General features: G+C 36.9%; 1 protein-coding gene across 1 annotated transcript in view; it reads right to left on the reverse strand.

The window, feature by feature from the left end:
* Window positions 1-19,072, reverse strand: part of GABRA1 (gamma-aminobutyric acid type A receptor alpha1 subunit) — a 66,781-nt gene that overhangs the window by 16,181 nt on the left and 31,528 nt on the right. Inside the window, exons 5-6 of the mRNA XM_027841890.1 lie at window positions 17,733-17,815; window positions 10,750-10,893 (exon numbers count right to left, since the gene is read on the reverse strand). Of these exons, the coding sequence (XP_027697691.1) occupies window positions 10,750-10,893; window positions 17,733-17,815 (227 nt within the window). The remainder of the gene's footprint in view (window positions 1-10,749; window positions 10,894-17,732; window positions 17,816-19,072) is intronic.

Below are 19,072 nucleotides of genomic sequence, written 5' to 3' on the forward strand. Positions count from 1 at the left end.
TCTTTCTTTCTTTCTTTCTTTCTTTCTTTCTTTCTTTCTTTCTTTCTCTTTCTTTCTTTCTTTCTTAAGCAGATACAATGTTTCTGCTAAAAATATGTTTCAGGCTGCACATATTTTGCTTTATATATAAAGTCAAAGGCTTAAAAATTATTTTGCTTGGTGATTATTATATTTTGAATTAAAATTCTAGTTAAATGATTTTATAACAGTCAATAGGGCCATGATATTATTTTATCACAAAAGAGAGATAGCAGGTCATAGTACAGATTTGAGAGTCCTGAGAAATGAAACACTTTTCCTATCCTTACCACCATTTGTATGGCCTTAGGCAAGATCTGGGCTTCTGTTTCCTTTGTAAAATGAGGTGTTAGGACTACATGATTTCTGAGATCCAGTTTTAATAATCTATTGCAGACCTGGGCCACTTGCAGCCTGCCAAAGAATTTCAGGCAGCCCACAGAAATGTAGGGTTGCCACTGTGCACTTTTTCCTATTTGTCACGTGACTTGTGGCAACCAACCATCATCAGTCTGTCTCTAGTCTAACCTATCTGCAGCCTAAAGAAGTTTAGCCTATTACAATTTTCGCCCCTACCTTCTGCCAAGTTGTGCAAGTTTGATCTATTGCCTTATAAGCTAAGAGTGCTGGATACTTAATAAAGTTTCATTTATTTATTTATTCAGCAAGCATTGATTATGCATCTACTACATCTAAGATATTGTATTAAGTACTTGGGATTGAAAGAAAAAAAATGAAACAATCTTTGCTCCTAAGGAGCTCACGTTCTTCCTGTACAAAGCAGGAGTCATATCTTCAGGTTGTCCCATGTTAGGGATGGAAACTGGACCATTTTTCTTCAGCTGTAGCATTTTGCACTTCAATATCTGCACTGGATAACTGGCCAGAAAGAAATCCTATTTAGAAATCTGTCCTCTCAGCGGATGCACTCAGCATATAGAAACAAAAATATAACATTTATTGAGTACAAAGACTGCTGATTTTTAGGGCAAGACAATACTTTGCAAGTTGCAGATGATTTTCATCTAAATGGAAGTTTGAGTCTTTCAAATATCCATTTGTCTTCAATAGGGTTGCAACAGCAAATGTGATCTTTAAAAATTGTAAGTCATTTTAAATTCAACTTTTTGCTATCCTCTTTTTCATTAACTCAGAAAATTTTAGAAGAGTTTTAAATAAAAAGTAACCTTCACTTGAAAATGAAAATGGCCTTTTCTTCCTCACCTGGCAGTTTGTCTCTACTACATTATTATGAATATTCTTTATTAGTTTGACAGAGAATAAATGAAAAAGCACTTATTTGCTGTTATATGATTTATTATGGTCCAGGGATCATGTTAAGTGCTGAGAAAACAAAGAAGTGACTATGCCCCTGCACTCAAGGAAGTTATATGGAAGAGGAAAGGAATACATTTTGTATAAACAAATCAATTCTCAACTTTTCCACTGCACTTAGTGGTCAATTAGTTAATGAACTCTGGTACCAATGAAGAGGAATACATCAATCCTTATCAACATTAAATATTGGAAAGGCAAGTCTTCCTTTCTGTAGCATTTTTTTATTAGAATAATGTAAGTATCATAAGAATCATCTTATCCTTTTTTTTTTTTTTTTGGTGAGGCAATTGGGGTTAAGTGAGTTGCCCAGGGTCACACAGCTAGTAAGTGTCAAGTGTCTGAGGCCGGATTTCAACTCAGATCATCCTGACTCCAAATCTGGAGCTCTATCCACTATGCCACCTAGCTGTCCCAGTATTATGATTCTTGAAGGAGTCTTTGATGGCCATAACTCTTTAAGATTTCATTGTTTTAAAACTTCTACTGTTACTTGGAGAAGAGTAATGTAGCTTTTCAAAATACTACAACAATAATAACAATACTGCTACTGCTGCTGCTGCTGCTGCTGCTGGTGGTACTACTAATAATAATAATACATGTATTTATAAAGGGTTTTGAGGTTTGCAGAGTGCCTTACATATTTTATCTTGGTTGGTCCTCACAACAACTCTGAGAGATAGGAACTATTATTGTCCTTATTTTACATCTGAAAAAATACTGAGGCTAAGAGATGTTAAATGTCTTTTTCACAGTCACACAGGTAGCAATTGTCTGAGGCAATATTTGGACTCCGGTCTTCCTGACTCCAAGTACAGCATTCTATCCAGTTGGCTATATTTTTCACTTTGGGAGTAGGGGAAGTTTGTGGTCTGTTATTTCTTTTGTTTCCTTTGGATTATATGAACATGCCCTTGCTTAAATATTTTAGATAGTTATTTTAACTTTCAGGATCCATGATTTTGTGACCCCTCTATAACTTAGTTTCCTGATCTGCACACTGTGATGATGTCTCAGGTGCCTCTCATCTCCTCTAACATAGATTTCTCTCCTTTTATGTTTTGCTTGTAATGACTGAAAAATTTATTGCCTTATGAGCTTGTTGGTAATGACCTTTTTCAAACTTAAGTAGGTTGGTCTATGGGTGACACATAGTACCGCCCTGGAGCTGGTAATCAAAGGCTTTACAATTTGATGACTTGCTACAATTTTTGATCCATAGATACATGTTGTCATCACCAACAAATATACCACCACCATATTCAAAAATCCAGATATTCTCTTATCTGGCCATAATCTTTTGGCCTTTTACCTCTCCCTCTGCCTTCATTACCATATACTATTCTTTATCCATACCAAAACCTCAAATCCTTAGATGACTCAGCTTTCTTCCAGACTGTCTTCCCTGCACTAATCACTCTCTGTTCTTTTCTCCATCTCCACCCCTTCATGAATCAGTTCTGTTCTGTACTATTTTTTTCTCTTGACTCCCTGGCCTTCTTATCTTATCACCTATTCCACCCTGCCAAGGCTCAGCCTTGGATAACTCCCACCTTCTATTACCTTGATTCCTGTACACATGCTGTTGAATGTAGGAGGAGAAAATCATGGAACTATTCTGATAGATCTACTACAAATTTATGTTATGTAACCTTAACTGGGACCTCACTGATGCTAGGTAATCTTTCCAAAGTTCTCCTATCAACTCACTATCCCATTCGCCACAGTAGCACTTCCAAACTTTTATTTCCCTGCTCAAACTTTCTGTGGCTCTCCCTAGCAATTATTCTTTTAGCTGAGAACCTTGCATCATATTTCACAGAAAAAAAAAAAAAAAAAGATTGAGGTTATTCACCAGGACTTCCCTCTTCTCCTTTCTTCTTCATGTAGTATCAGTCAGATGACCTTCTGCCACTATCTCCTCCTTCACCCCGTCTTACATGATGAGGTGGCCTACTCTTTACCAAGGCTAAAACTCCACCTGCTCAAGCGATCTCATTCCATTTTGTCTCCCCTGAGACTGGCCTCTGCCATCTCCATTCTATCATTTATCTTCATATCTCTCCCTATCTCCTTACTCTTTCCCCATTGTCTATATGTCCATGTCACCCCATTCTCAAACCCCCCTCATTTTAGTGGTTCCATCCCCATTATTTGAGGAGTTCCATTCCTTCCACCCCCAATAACTCCTTTATCTTTCTAGTCCTTTGGGTACAAATTCTTTGAAAAGGCTATCTACAATAGATGCTTCCACTTTCTTCTCACTCTCTTCTTAACCCCTTACAACCTAGCTTCCAGACTGATCAGTCCCCTAAAGTTGTTCTCTTCAAAGTCACCAAAGATTCCTTAATTGCCAAATGCAATAGTCTTTTCTCAAAAAAATCCTCATTTCCCTTGATCTTTCTGTACCCTTTGCCACTGTTGATCAACCTTTTTTCCTTGATGCTGTCTTCTCATTAGGTTTTCAGAACACCACTCTCTCCTAGTTTTCCTCTTACCTGTCTGACCACTCCATCTCAGTCTCCACTGCTGTATCCTCATTCAGGTCACACTTTCTAAATATAGATATACCACAGGATTCTGTCTTGATTCCTCTCCTCTTTTCCCTCAATACTACTTCACTTGGTGATTTCATTAGCCTTCATGGATTTAATGACTATCTCTATGTTAATAATTCTGAAATCAAACTATATTTCCCTAACCTTTTTGCTGATCTCCAAGCTCAAATTCCAACTATTATTCTTACATCTAAAATTGAATGTCTAGTAGATTTCAAAAATTGGACTTCTTAACTTTTTTTCCTTAACCCCCCCCCCCCCCCCCCCGTTCCTAGTATTGTAGAGGACAACACTACCCTCTTAGTGCCTCAGGTTTGATACTTAAGTGTCATCCTCAACTCGTCACTATCTCTCATTCTCCATATCCAATATGTTGTCAAGGCCTTATATTTTCACCTTTGCAATATCTGTTGAATATACCCCTTTTGCTATTCTGATACTGCTGCCATGCAAGTTTGTATAGTTATCACCTCACGTTGGGATTAATGCAATAGCCAGCTGGCAGGGCTGCCTCAAAGTTCTTTTCTCTCCAATCTATCCTCCATTTCAGCCATCAAAATAATTTTCCTAAAGTATGGATCTGACTGTGTCACCATCCCCTATATACACTCAATACCAATAGCTCCAAAACATCTCCATAATCTATACTCCTCTTCCCCCCAACACACACCTTTCTCATTTTCTTATATCTTACTGCCTACTACTCTTTGATTGAGTGACACTGACCTCCTTGCTGTTCCATAAACAAGGGAATCTATCTTGTTGGCACTTCTCTGGCTATTCTCCATGTCCGGAATATTCTCTCTTCTCATCACCACCTTTTGCATTTCCTGAATTCCTTCAAATCCCAACTATAATCCCACACTCTACAGGAAACATTTTCTAATCCCTCAATTCTAGCACCTTTTCTCTGTTAACTATTTGACATTGTCAGGAAATGATTGACTCTACATTAGTAAAATTTCCAGATAAGTGTGCTTCTTTCAATTGTCATTAAAAACTAAATCTATTTTATAGTCTTATATCTAAACTTGACTACTCCTCCAAATACCAACAAAGCAGTCAAGTGTTCCTTGATGATCATCAAGTATTGTATTTATTACACTCTGAAATATTTTCTACTTCTAATCTGTTCTAGACTAAACTTGTTAAAATTGTACATGGAGTGAAAGGAAAAAGAAAGGATGGGAATAAGTCTTTATATAGTGCCAATTATTGATCACATATTGTGCTAAGGGTTTATTTGTTAATAAATATTATCCCATATGATACTCACAATGTCCTTGTTTTATATTCTTATTTTATACTTGAGGAAACCAAAGAAAAGAAAGGTTCAGTGACTTGCTGAGATTCACATAGCTACTGAGTGTCTGAAGTTGAATTTGAGTCTTCCTGACTCCCAACAGAGTGCTCTATCCTCTGTGCCACCAGCTACCTCTAGAGTAAAAATCTTGTCTAAGACTTATATGTAGAAGGAACAAAGTATGGTGCCTTTGGAAATAGAAAGAATACTAGAATATTTTAATAAACTTGTGTTCTACTCTCAGTTCTTTAATTAACTGGTTATGTGATCTCATGAAAATCACTTTATTTCATGGACCTCAAGTGAAATATGATGATCTCAAGGGTCACCTTGTAATCTAAAAGTTTATTACTTCATCTTTAATATATAGATTTTATGACATTTATTTCAAACCTGATTGTTTTCTTCCAGGTTCATGGTCATCTATTTGGTAGGTAGAATTGATAGATCAATGACTATTCAAAAAGTAAATTGTCACATTACTTGGCTTACACTTGGAATAGTGTTTGAGAAAGTATCTGGCTATGGACTGACAATCCTATCTGCAAAATTCATCATGATATTATGGTTATTTAGAGATGAGAGTGAGTGTGGATACTCAGGCTTTATCTCATGTTATGTGCTTGCATTTATTCATTCATCATATATGATTTTTCCACCAGACTGAGAAGTGCACTGATAATTCTCTTCAATATTTAGACTCTATTATGTCTTGTTGGCTACTGAACTAAAAGAATAACCTGACTGTCATCAATATTTACTTAATCTGAAAATCATATCATAATACATTGGTCAGCCTCCTACCCTTCTCCTAATTTGTCACTAAAGGGAGCTAGCAAGGAAATTTCTATCTTCAATGAATAATGGTTGAAGAAAAATGAAGGCACTCTCCCCTTTCAAGGGAATTGAATTGATTTTGTATCCAGGGAAAGCTCTATAGTGACTATAGCACCCCCAATTCCCTAAACCTCAACATTTTGGTGGCCCATATGGGGAAACTCCCTTAACCTCAAGTTCTTAGCCAAGACTGGAAGGTATGTATCACTCCTCCCCCTCCTTTCTTGCTCTGTAGTTGGGGTCACTCTCCAAGAACCAAGGCTTAGAGGTGTTTTTCAGGCAGACAGTTTCAAGGCTGTCTCACACTTCTCCCTTCCTTTGGAATATCCCCACATAATTTACAAAATAAGTCAAATTTGCTTCCCAAGCCCAGTAACTCACTGAATTTTGCCACTTCTCTACTATTCCCCAAATCAATCCTGAATTGTCCAAGCTACTACTTGATAATACGAATAGTAAAAAGGGCCTTGTTCAGTTCATTACCACCTCCATGATCTTATATTTCTTAAAAATGCCCAGAATAAAGTCAATTTCAATCAAAAGACTTATAGCACGTTGAAGTAGAAAGATAACTTCATAGCTGTCCAGTCCAACTCTATTCTTGCTTTTTTCCCCAAAAATAAACACTGAAATGCAGAAAGAAGTAACCTTACAGCTAAGTCACAGTATCATAGATTTAGACCTGGAGAGGACTTTATAGATAATCAAATTCCACCCATCTCATTTCACAGATGAAGAAACTGACTCCAAAAAGGGAAGACACTTGACTAAGGCCACAGTTAGAGAATAATAAAGCCAAGATTTTACTTAAAGTACTCTGTCTTCATATCTATTCTACTATACTACAGCATAGGTCATATATTGGCAAGATGAAGACTAAAAACATCTCTTCTGTCTCCTATTCTAGTGCTCTTTTTACTATTCTGTCATGTGATGTGGTTGCAACCAAATATATTCATATGTCATCCACAAGCATTTATTAAGAAACAGATATGTGGGTTCAGATTTTTACAATATACCCAACAGCTCACAGGTGCTCAGATTCCTTTAGAGTCTGGCCAATATGGCAGATCTTTAATAAACCTTGTCTTTGGCTAAAAAAAGGCTTGGGTCGAATTCTTTTGGACAGGACCTATGTATTGTGATTTTGGGGTCCCAGCACCCCCAATTCCCTAAACCTCAACATTTTGGTGGCCCATACGGGGAAATTCCCTTAACCTCAAGTTCTTAGCCAAGACTGGAAGGTATGTAACACTCCTCCCCCTCCTTTCTTGCTCTGTAGTTGGGGTCACTCTCCAAGCACCAAGGCTTAGAGGTGTTTTTCAGGCAGACAGTTTCAAGGCTGTCTCACACTTGGCCTGACACCCTCAGGCTCTCGGTCCACTGGGTAGGTTTGAGGCCATGGACCTGGGTACACTTTCCGCAGCATAGAGGACAAGGATGGACACCCTATCTGGAAGTGTATGCCCAATTCTGTCAATTCTCTTGGCGCTAGGGAATTGGGGAAAACTGCAGTTGGTTCCCTGAGGCTTACTTACTCTCTTCCCTCTACATCCCTGAATCCTTCTTCATGGAGGTTACAGGGAAAAGTTAGAACAGCTAAAAATATCTTGGCAGATTCTAGAGATTTTGTGATTGATCATTAAGGAGTTTTGAAACTCCTCCTTACAACCCTGTTCATTCCTTTCTCCCACTCCTTTCCCTTGAGTCAAGAGGGTATCTGTTAATACCTCTCACCGGAGAAGAAAGTTTCATGCTTCACCCCTCACCTTTGATTTTACCCTCCCCCACTTGGGAAAGGAAGAAGGGGGAAGGGGCAGCAGCTACAGCATAGACCCCACTGGCAATGGCCTTGGGCCCTAGGGCAACCTTTGCCTGGAAGCATCACTCAGGTTCAGCACATCTTGCTCAAGGTAATGAACTTAACCTCTGAACTTGGGTGAGCATACTCTTTTAATTTGTATTTTTAACTCTTAATGATGAGATGTTGATTCTCTGTGTAAAGTAATTTGGAACTGCATTTAACAAAACTGAAGTCACCTGATTGGTAATGGGTTTGTTTCAAGTTTCAAATTGGTGAATGTTTTGTATCAGGTCAAGCAACTTTTCATAATTTGGTTACTGCTAAAATAATTGGGCTATTGTTGGTTATTGTTTTAATGTGTAAACTTGCCAAAAAGTTCATTTGGGTTATGACTTGCTGAGAATTTGCAAGTCTATAGAAATCTCTACTGATGGGCTTTTTACACCAGGACAAATTTAAGTTTGAGATGTAAATCCTGGAAAAGGTTTTCCTAAGCTGTGATTAGTGAAACTTTCTGTTTGAGGTAAAAAAGCCCATGATTTTATTTTGAGTTGTCTAATGGATCATAATAATCCATTGATAAATCAATAATCCACCATCTGAGAAATGCCACAAGTTACTCAGAGAGAATGTGATACTGGTGGGAAGTCTGTATTGGGAAAAGCTGAGAGGACAATTTTAGTCTCAGTCTAAGACAAGTTTCCCCATTGTGTTCCTTTGAAAAGGAATGTTACCCACCTGGCTATTCCTGAGTCTGGCTATGAAGTGGATTTGATACTGAATGGTTGGAAAACAGAATTATCTGAATCCAAACAGAGCTAAGGATGTTTTATCCTCTCCTATCTGGGCCCTGCAGTTTTTTTTTTCTGTCAGATTTGTGTCTTCCAGACTATGGCTATTCACCTACAGGTAGTAGCAAACAGCAGGTACCGGCCAATGTTCTCACCCATCTCATCGTTCCCTGGATGCAGCCTGTGCTCAGTTCCAGTCAACCTCCTCTTTGGGACTTCCTTGAGGCAGGGACAGCTCTACGCCCCTTGTCAGCAGGAAGCAGTTTTAGAAGCCAAGACCTTTGCCCCTTACCCCAAAAGAATTTGGGTCCCATTTGTTTGGGGGGGGGATGGTGAGGATGGGAGCTAGACCTCAAAAAGGAAAATCCCTGGACTTTCCCACAGGTCCAAATCTCTGGAGTTTGCCTGAGGCTATAATCCCATCAACTGGCCTTTCATTGTGGCTAGGCCCAATCTCCCAATTATGTTACCCTAAACCTAGCCTAGCCCTCCATTGTCTTACCTCCCTATGGTCCCTGGCCATTTCCCACCCTTAATCCTAGCCAGGCTCCATTCTCCCTTGGCTAGGAGGTCCAGGTCCCAGTGTTCTGTTCATCCCAGTTTACTGGCCACTCCCATTCAGATCTTCCTTAGACCCCTCCTCCAGTTGCCCCAAACCATTTGGCCACTCCTAGATCCCTCCCACAGTCTTTCTGTATATAAGGTCCATATTGTCTCCATTAAGGTGCTCAGATTCTTACAATCTAGCCAACAGCTCACAGGTGCTCAGATTTCTTAAGAGTCTGGCCAATATGATGGATCTTTAATAAACTTTGTCTTTGGCTGAAGAAAAAAAAAGAAAGAAAGAAACAGATATATGACAGACATAGGCTTTACTTGAACTAGATACTTCTATCCAAATATGAATAAATTATTTTCTCCTTATTAAATAAAATAATATACTTCTAACCCTATTTTTTTTTCCTCCAAAGAGAAACAAATGACAATCTGTATTAGTCATTAAAACTTAATACAAAGCTATAAAGGGAGAGTTGTACAGATTTGGTATTATCTGATATTTAGAGGAAAGTTTTCAGGTGTTTTAATCTTTTGAGGATTATGTGGGCCCTATTTTGAATATTTAAATTCTAAAAAATGGAGTCATAACCGAGAAAACTAAAATACGTGACATCTTATTGTTTGTTTTTTTATGATTATTTTTTGCTAAATAATTTTTATTTGGGAACCTATGTCTTTTGATACAGGAGGATGGATCATTAGATTTTTAAAGGAACTCCATTAAAAGGGTTGTATTTTGCTGAAGACTTTTAAAGTTATCAGCAATTGAACTTTCCTATGCAGTAGGATTCCAGAGTCATGGCTGTCAGCCTTTTGGTACACTTGCCAAAGAGCGGGAATCTAAATGTGACTTTTGGGTGTTGAACTGATGTTCCTATTTCACTTAGACACAGAAAATGGATGCTTAAATGACTAAGCACTGATCTGATTACCCCTCAATGGAATCTGATTGCCCAAATTTGAAAACTGGGTCCCAACTGTTTAATAACATCCGATCCAGATCTTAAACCTTCAGCAGTATCATTAGCATATCAATTACAATGCAACAAAAGACTGGCACCCCACCTACTCCAAACATACCCAATCACCATAAAGATCAGCAGCAGATCTTTTCTCAAAGACTGAACAGTGAATCTGTTCTCCCATTCCTATTTAAACAGAGGGAGCTCTTCCAATAAAATACTTCCTTTTTAATGCTTCAGATAAGGAGCTAGTCACCAGAACCTCCCTAGAACATAGAGCAGAGAAAGACCACGAAAATAACTTATTTCACCTCCTAATTTTATATTTGAAGAAGCAGAGGCCCAGAGAAGAGAAGTGACTTGACAAAAGTCATGCAGCTAGTTGGTGCCAGAGCTGGGGGAAGAAACATGATCTCTTGACTTTAACCACAGTGCCCTTAGCTCTGCTTCACATTGTCTTTCATCTTTTTAAAGATGACATTGATTTTTCAGTTTAAGGGGTGTGAATCTGTAATTTTTTAAAACTTCTCATTGATGTTCCTCTCTCCAGCCAGGAACCCTGGAATTCAGAATGACTACTCACCTGTACTGGACTGGACAATTCCAGAGTCCACAGTTTGTCCAAGGAGATCATATTGATTAAGGCGAGAGCCATCTTCCGCTACAACCACAGACCGTGCTGGTTCTCGGGTCCATTCATATACAACTTCTGCTCTAGTGTAAGCATCTAATTGGAAAAGAAGAATAATGTGTCACATCACAGAAGTCACAGAATTGTTAGAATTGGAAGGGACTCAGTGAATATCTAATCAAACCCATCTCTTCAGAAAGATGAGGTTTAATTATCCTCATTTTATGGATGAAGCAACTTGGGCCCAGAAATATTGTGATTTATACTTGTGGTTATAAAGCTAATATGTGTCTGAGGGAGAACTACAATTCAGAGATGTATCTAGGAATTTTTTATACACAAGGCAAGAACCATAAATCATATTTAGCACAAAAAATACCTTCATTTTGGAGAGTCTATGGCAATGGAATGTGTGGGGATACATGAACACAAGCATGAAGTCAGAGGGAGAGCAATGGGGCAGGAGAGAGAACATCTTTCTTTTTTTTTAAATTATACTTGCTAACTAAGTACTAAGCTATGTTATTTCTGCATTTCTGAAAGACAAGTGCTATTGGTACTCTAAAAATTCAGCACCTGGAGCAAAGCCTCAGTCACCACATCCTAGTTATCACTCTAAAAGATCTCAAGTCCCCCTGGCTCTTCTCACAATGATTCTCCTATTAAATTCCACTGCCTCTTAAGAATGTACTAACAGATTATGATTTATCAGTGTATACGTTTTCATAGAAATTTTTATTAAGAAAGGTAGACTGCTGTGTGACCCTGGGCAAGTTACTTAACCCCAACTGCCTTAAAAAAAAAAAAGGTAGACTGAAAAATTAGAAGCTGTATTCACTCTGTCATATTATACATATACATATATATATGTTTGTATAGAAAATAAGGTTTGAAGATTATTCATTTTCCAAGAAATTTCAGTTACTTTTTCCTTTTTATGGAATAATAATAATTATTATAATAATACAACTATATTTGTGTTGCTTTATATATTTCTCAAAGTACTTTCACTTACATTATTAAAAATATCAGAATAGATTTTTTTACTATCCCTGATTAAAAATAGATTACACTTCCTTGGGACATTTTAATATGTATGATACTATGATTCCCATATTTCACATATAGAACTTATTGAAAAATCATGTGATCAAAAGTGAGATGAATAAATTATTTCTACTAAAATACAGAAATCCAAATGCTCATTATTCACACCTAGATTATGTTTCTTTTTTTTCCCATTCTTGACATATAATTGGGATTTTGATTTCAAAAATGTTGTATGTACACATTGATAAGATGTTCCTAACTAGTTTTGAAAGTCCCTTTTTTTCCTGATGATGATGAAATTGCATGAAAAAAGCAGATACTGAAAACTTGGTGTACATTTCCTTAATGATTTCCAGAGTTTCCTAAGGGGACCTAACTGTAATGAAGTGAGTGATGCTATTGAACGTTACCCACAAAGTTTAATTATCCATCACAAGGGCACTTTCTTTTCTCCTCTATCCCTTCCTTTCTGAATCACCAGTCAGCAATCACTTTTTTGCTTTGCTTTGTTTTGTTTTTGGAAGTATGCTCAACAGATGTTTGAAAGAGAGTTTTCTATGAATCCTTACAGTGGTTAGTGACACTTCGCATGACATGTAAGAATGACAAAGTGATAATTTGGGAATTTGACCCCACCAATTTCTTACATCAGTGAGGGATTTAGCACATGTTGCATTAAATGGGAGACTTGCACCTGTCAACATGCCCCAAAGTAGCTTTTGATTCACACAAAGGGGAGGGCATGGAAATGTAGCAGAAAACATATATAGTGCCTAGAAACTGGAGTCACCACTTCAATAAAGTGACTTCACTGAACAGTGACAAACAATTCTTATCCAAAACTCTTCTTCATGTGGATAATTTTCTACTTATTATGGACAATATTGAATCTTATGATTGGAATCTAATAGATCATTTGATCATCCATCTTTCTCCCTCCCCTTTATTTTTTCAGAGATGAATTTATTTCCCAAAGATTACACAGCTATTTTGTGGGAAAGCCAGCATTATATACATATCTCTCCAGTCTCCTGGTATGGTATGAAATCCAAACATCTCTCTCTTCAGAAATATTTATAAAACATAGATAATCTTTGTCCTGCTAGAATGTAGAGATGTTGCATAGGTCAAATACACATTAAATCAATTAATTAATGAGTATTTATTAAGCTCTTACTTAAAGGAGCACATGCAGAAAAAGTATAAAACCCTACAGAAATTAATTTCTTTTGTAGTTCTGGCAGATCATTAAGACACTATTTAGTGTGCTTCAGATTGGAAAAGCTCAAAAGAGTGATTTCTTCCATCTTCAGAAGTAGGAAGAGGGCCAATGGAAACCATGGTTCCTTGTCTTGCACTGGTTTCTGTGTTGTTTGCATAGCTGATCAGAAAAACATGTACACATGATGTACGATTTGATAGCAACTTTGTAATTATAATGTATCATTTCCCAGCAACTTATTGGTAATCTTATTAACTATAATGGTCCTTAATGCCATAGTTAGCCTGAGCTACCATAAACTCTGCAATTTACTTGGAAGTGGGTTATTTCTTATTCTTGTTCTTTGTCCCAGCTACCATAATACAGATCAGAATAGCAATAATCTACATGTTTTGTGACTAATAATATATACAGTCTGTTTTAAAGCTTATCTATAATGTCTTAATATACATTCCTGGAGGAATCACAGCAAGTAGCAAGCTATGTTCTTTTGTTTGAATTAATTTCTAGGGATCATGTGATTATAAATTCAGAGGTCAAAGGGAACTTAGAAGTAATCTAGTGTAAAATTCATTTTATAGATGAGTGATCTGAAGTCCATTGACTGGTTAATATCACACAGTTAACAAGCAATGGAGCTAGGGTATGAATCCAGGTCATCTGGTTCTGAGTCTAGTATTCTTTGCATTGCAACACATTCTCATTTCTGAGCTTGAAATGCTGGTGCTATAGAGAAAAGGCTAAAGGAATTGGTATTATTTAACCTGGGAAAAAGAAGATTAAGGAGGGAATTTATTTTTCAAGTAGAAGGATATGTATGAGGAAGATAGTAACTAGATATCTAAATCATCAATGTATGAGAAAAGAGGAAATAAGACTTAAATTAAGACAGGAAAGGTCATAGAATTGCAGGGATTAAAGCTCTAAAAATGGAAGAGATATCAGATCCTATCTGGTCAAATTCCTTCATTTTGTATATGAGGAAAATCAGTCACAGAGAAGTTAAATGACTTGCCCAAGATCACACTAGTAATATCAGAGATAGGATTTGACCCTAGGCCTTTTATCTTCAGACAGGGTTATAAAATAATAGTATGGGTTACACAAAGAAGCTATAGAGTCTCTTTCCCTGATACTGTTTGAGGAAAGGAAAAACAAGTCAAAGATCTACTGTAAAACACACACACATACACACACACACACACACACACACACACACACACACACCTGTCCTAGAGAATCAATCAAATCAACCAACCAGACAACCAAGATGGGGGAAAAACTTTCAAGCATCTAATTATGTGACTAGATCTTTCCATGTCAAGCTCTAAATTCTAAAATTCTCTTCTAAAATAAATGTATCACTTATCCTATCCAAGTATGATTTTCCACCCAAGAAATAAAGTTGTTATTTTATGAGGACTATTCAATTGTACACCCTAACCTAGGGGTGGGGAACCTGTGGCCTTGAGGCCAGCCCTCTAAGTCCTCAAGTGCAGCCTTTTGACTGAATCCAAACTTCAGAGAACAAATCCCCTTAATAAAAGGGGATCTTACAGAGTAGAAGAGCATGGAAGATAATTAAGTAGTTGGCTGTGCTCACATCCATTTTATCCCCCAATACATAATCTAGAGATAAGGATATCATGATCTACTTCTCATGTAGACACATATGCTTATCAAATAGTATCAACCTAAACTCACAATCATTAATGAAAGGATTTGTTCTGTGAAGTTTGGGCCACACTTGAAGACCTAGAAGGCCACATGTAGTCTTCCACAACCTGCTTATCCCCATCCCACCCTATGCCTTGCTTGATACATACACACATGCACCTGTCCTTTTTTTTTTTCAAACAAGCTTCAAACATAAGTTAGCAATGACAATCGTATTTTAGTAGATTGTGCTAAACAAAACATCTGCTTTCTTATTTTTTTGCATGCCAACATGTGGCATTTGTTGTTCCAGAAGCCTTTTAAGCATATTTTACGTGGTATTCAAGTAAATTGTAACTACATCCCACTTAATCTGATATTTTGATTAGAGGCTTCCTAATGGGACTAGGTTAAGGAATTTTTTGGCCTGGATGACTTAAGTGAAGTCCACAATCTGCCCAAGGCACTCCCTTAATAAGAAACTTTCCCTCTTTAATTTTAGGCTCCTGTAGAACAAGATCAGTCCACCCCCAAACAGGCCACAAAAGTATCTTCTTTGAGGTCTGGCAGCTGTTGAGTGAGTCCAAGGGTGGTTGACTTGCTCTGTCATAACCCATGAGAGTTGAGCAGCTGACAACATACCAAGAAAACCGAGTAAATTTCTTTCCCTCAGGCAATTGTAAATTACGATGTGAAATAATGGCAACATTTTTCAGGCTACTGAAAAAATATAGTCACCCAGACATCGGAAAAGCCAATAGATTAATAATAGAATATTGGAGTTAGAAGAGAACTTGGAAGTCATGCAGTCTAAACTTTCAATATATACATGTGATGATAAGGTGAATTTGTTTGCCCAAAGTCAGGGCTCTTGACTATGATTTCATTGCACCATTAACTATTACATGGTTTTCCTGACAATCACGTTGAACATTTCTGTGGAATGCTTTTACAGCCACCTTTGCTCTATAGCTCATATGTGCCATGTTTGAGAGTGCAGATGGGACAGTCAGGAATCTAAATAAAATGAACACTGACCTAGAGTGAACATTTGCCCTGCCATGTCTGAAATATCCAGATAAAGGAGTCACTATCACCTTTCCTTAAATATTTTCTTGTTTGGTTATTTCTATTTTTTGTTTTTGTTTTCAGAGGGGTCATTTCAAGCATTTGGTTTCCTGAGGGTGTGCACTTTTCCCATCTTGGTATTAGGCAGTGCATTGTAGTCAACAATCTTCTGTGCTAAGAGCCAAAAGATAGTTTCTAACCCCAGTTCTTTTGTTTGTGACCTTGAAAAAAGTTATATTACCTCTCTGAACTTAAGTTTCCCTCTATATAAAATAAGGAAGAGTTGCCATGTACACTCGCTATAGCATGGTCCATCTCTAATGCTTCTTCGGCTTTTTCTCTATAAAATCCTCAAAGTACTTATGGCAATTTGAGTACTATAGATTGGGGATAGACACTCTACTTTTCTCAGAAATTCCACATGCATGTGATCTAATTTATAGATGATACTGAAAGGTGTTATTTGCATTGTGTGGTGTTTATCAGAAAACAATGTGGTAGTTAATTATTCTAGGTATAAGTTGGCATGGATATAATCCCCCCACCACTGCCACCACTTTTCTGCTAATGAGAATATTTTAAGAAAAAGATTTCAAATGACAAATAGTCCCCCTCCCCCCCCAAAAAACCAACAGATTTGTAGTTGCTTCTTGGAAATTTTACTCCAAAATTCCAGCTTGTACTATATGATATGACTGAAAGGTTTCACTGTTAACAAAGATTTCTGGACTGGATCAAGAAATATGCATTTTTAAGAGTAAGCTGTAATAACAATTTCTTATGATCTGAGGATCATTAAATGGCACTTTATAGTATTTTACAACTTGACTTTAAACTGTTCTATAAGGAGCTGAGGTTGATATAAGTGAATTTGAGTGCAGTGTTGTCTAGAGAATGGTGATAATGCCTTTTTGGGTTCTTTTCCAACATGGTAGCTCAATGAATCTAAAAGAGAGCCTTTATCATATCTTCTCTTGATACTTTCCTACACTACTCTAATTTTTCCTGCATGAATCATATATCTCAACACAAATAGCTACCCAGGAAGACCATCTTGCAAAGTAGGAGACCATGCAAGATGGTTAAGGAGTTGACTATGCCTACATCCATTTTATCCCCCAAAACACTAGCTAAGGACAAGGATTTCATGACCTACTTTTCACGTAGACACACAAATATGTTTATCAAACAGAATCAACCTGAACTCGGAATGAAATATGGAGGAGGAGAGAGTACACATCTCTGGGAAGTGAACCCTTGCGAAAGCGCTGAAGTCAAGGAATGTGCTTGTTTATTTTATATTTTGAAATGGCAGATGTAATAAGGTTCCTGTTAATTTCTAGGTGACCTTCAAAAGATAAGGCTCTCTGGTTAAATATTGGATATCATCAAACAGCATTTATAATGAAAACATTCTTTGTATACCCAAATGGGTCTATGATTTACTCCTGGGCAAGGCTAATATAAGATATTTTCCCCCTTGCAACATCTATTAGGTTTAGGTCATCCTTTTAGTGGGACTTTTTTTTACTTACTTTTTTTTTTACTCAATTTTTTTTTACTTATTACAAATTCAACCTGATGTTTATATGTAATTTTTTTTATTGTTGATAAATTCTAAATCATTATGTCAATCTGAGTTAGGAATAAATGATGTATTGATGAATCTGAATATAATCTCATCCTCATATCCTATTTAATGTTTGCATATTCCATTAAAGTGAAATTTCTAAGTTCAGTTTACTCATCCAGTTCTCTTTTCCATTGACTATCTGATGTCTTCCTCTTTCAAAAGTACATAGAAAAGTCATTGGTATGGATAGGGGACCACATTTTAAAATTCCTGAAAGTACTTTATCAGCATACTCACTATCAGACATATCTGATTTGAATCTTGAAGCTTTCAAAAGCATAGGCAATTAAAATTGAGGTAACTCACAGCTTCCAAATTTCAATGGGCAGGCATGGGCATCCATTGGAAAGTCTTCAAGGTGCATTGGACATTCAGCTCGCACAGTCAATCTAGTCAGTTGAGAAGTGAGAAAAGAAGCACTACAGATCAGATTTCCTACCACCATTCCCCTCTCCCCTCCCCCCACAATACCAATAAAGAGATAGGTTAAGTACAAACAAAATCCAGATCTTGGAAAATACTAAGTAAAGCAATGCATTATTTATCTATTTACATTACTTTAGATATCAACATTTTCTTTGGTGCAGGCATTCCCTCTCCCAAAGAAAATCTCAGTCCTTCTATTCTCTTTCAAATGGCCTTCATAATTTGCTGTGGCTGGAAAAAAAAAAAAAAGAAAACAGGAAAAAAAAAAAAAAGAAAACCAGAGAAACAAAAAAGAAAACCAAACCTCATAACTCATTGATCTGCCATCTGAAAATGAGGTTCTTAGCTAGGCCTATCCAGAGCTGACAGGCATGCATCCTATCACTGGGCCAGTACTTGAAGTTTTTTCTGACTTCATGATCAGTTAGCTAATCAATTTGCATTTATTAGTCACCGCCTATATCCAAGGCACTAAGATAGGTCTTAGGGACACAAAGAAAGGCAAAAAACAATCTCTACTCTCAAGGAACTTACATTCTAACAGGAATGACAAGATATGAATAACTAGGTATGCATAATGCAATATCCTATTTTACTTTACTCTGCTATTATATAATATGTAATATAATGTAACATGACATGGCATGATAAGATATACTATATCTTAACACTGTATCTATAGGCATATATATACATTTATATATGTGTGTATGTGTATATGTATGTAGTTATGTATGTGTGTATATATATGTATATATAATGTTTTCAGTCATAGCAAATCATGAAATCCATATAACAGGGGATGTTATTGTTCTTCAACAATTTCATTTGACTCTTTGTAACCCTATTTGAAGTTTTCTTGGCAGAGACACTAGAGTGGTTTGCCATTTCCTTCTATAGCTCATTTTATAGATGAGGAAATGAAGCAAAAAGGGTTGAGTGACTTCCCCAGGATCACACAGCTAGTAAGTGTCTGAGGCCAGCAAATCTTCCAGATTCTAAGGCTGGTTCTCTATCCACTGCACCATCTAACTGCCCAGGAATAGAGGAGCTGATACAGATCTATCTATCTATCTATCTATCTATCTATCTATCTATCTATCTATCTATCATCTATCTATCTATCTATCCATCTGTAAAGAGAGAGAGAGAAAAGAAGAAGAAGAAGAAGAAGAAGAAGAAGAAGAAGAAGAAGAAGAAGAAGAAGAAGAAGAAGAAGA

Source organism: Vombatus ursinus, unplaced genomic scaffold (genome assembly GCF_900497805.2).
Source record: "Vombatus ursinus unplaced genomic scaffold, bare-nosed wombat genome assembly UNPS02014863.1, whole genome shotgun sequence".
Classification (NCBI taxonomy): domain Eukaryota; kingdom Metazoa; phylum Chordata; class Mammalia; order Diprotodontia; family Vombatidae; genus Vombatus; species Vombatus ursinus.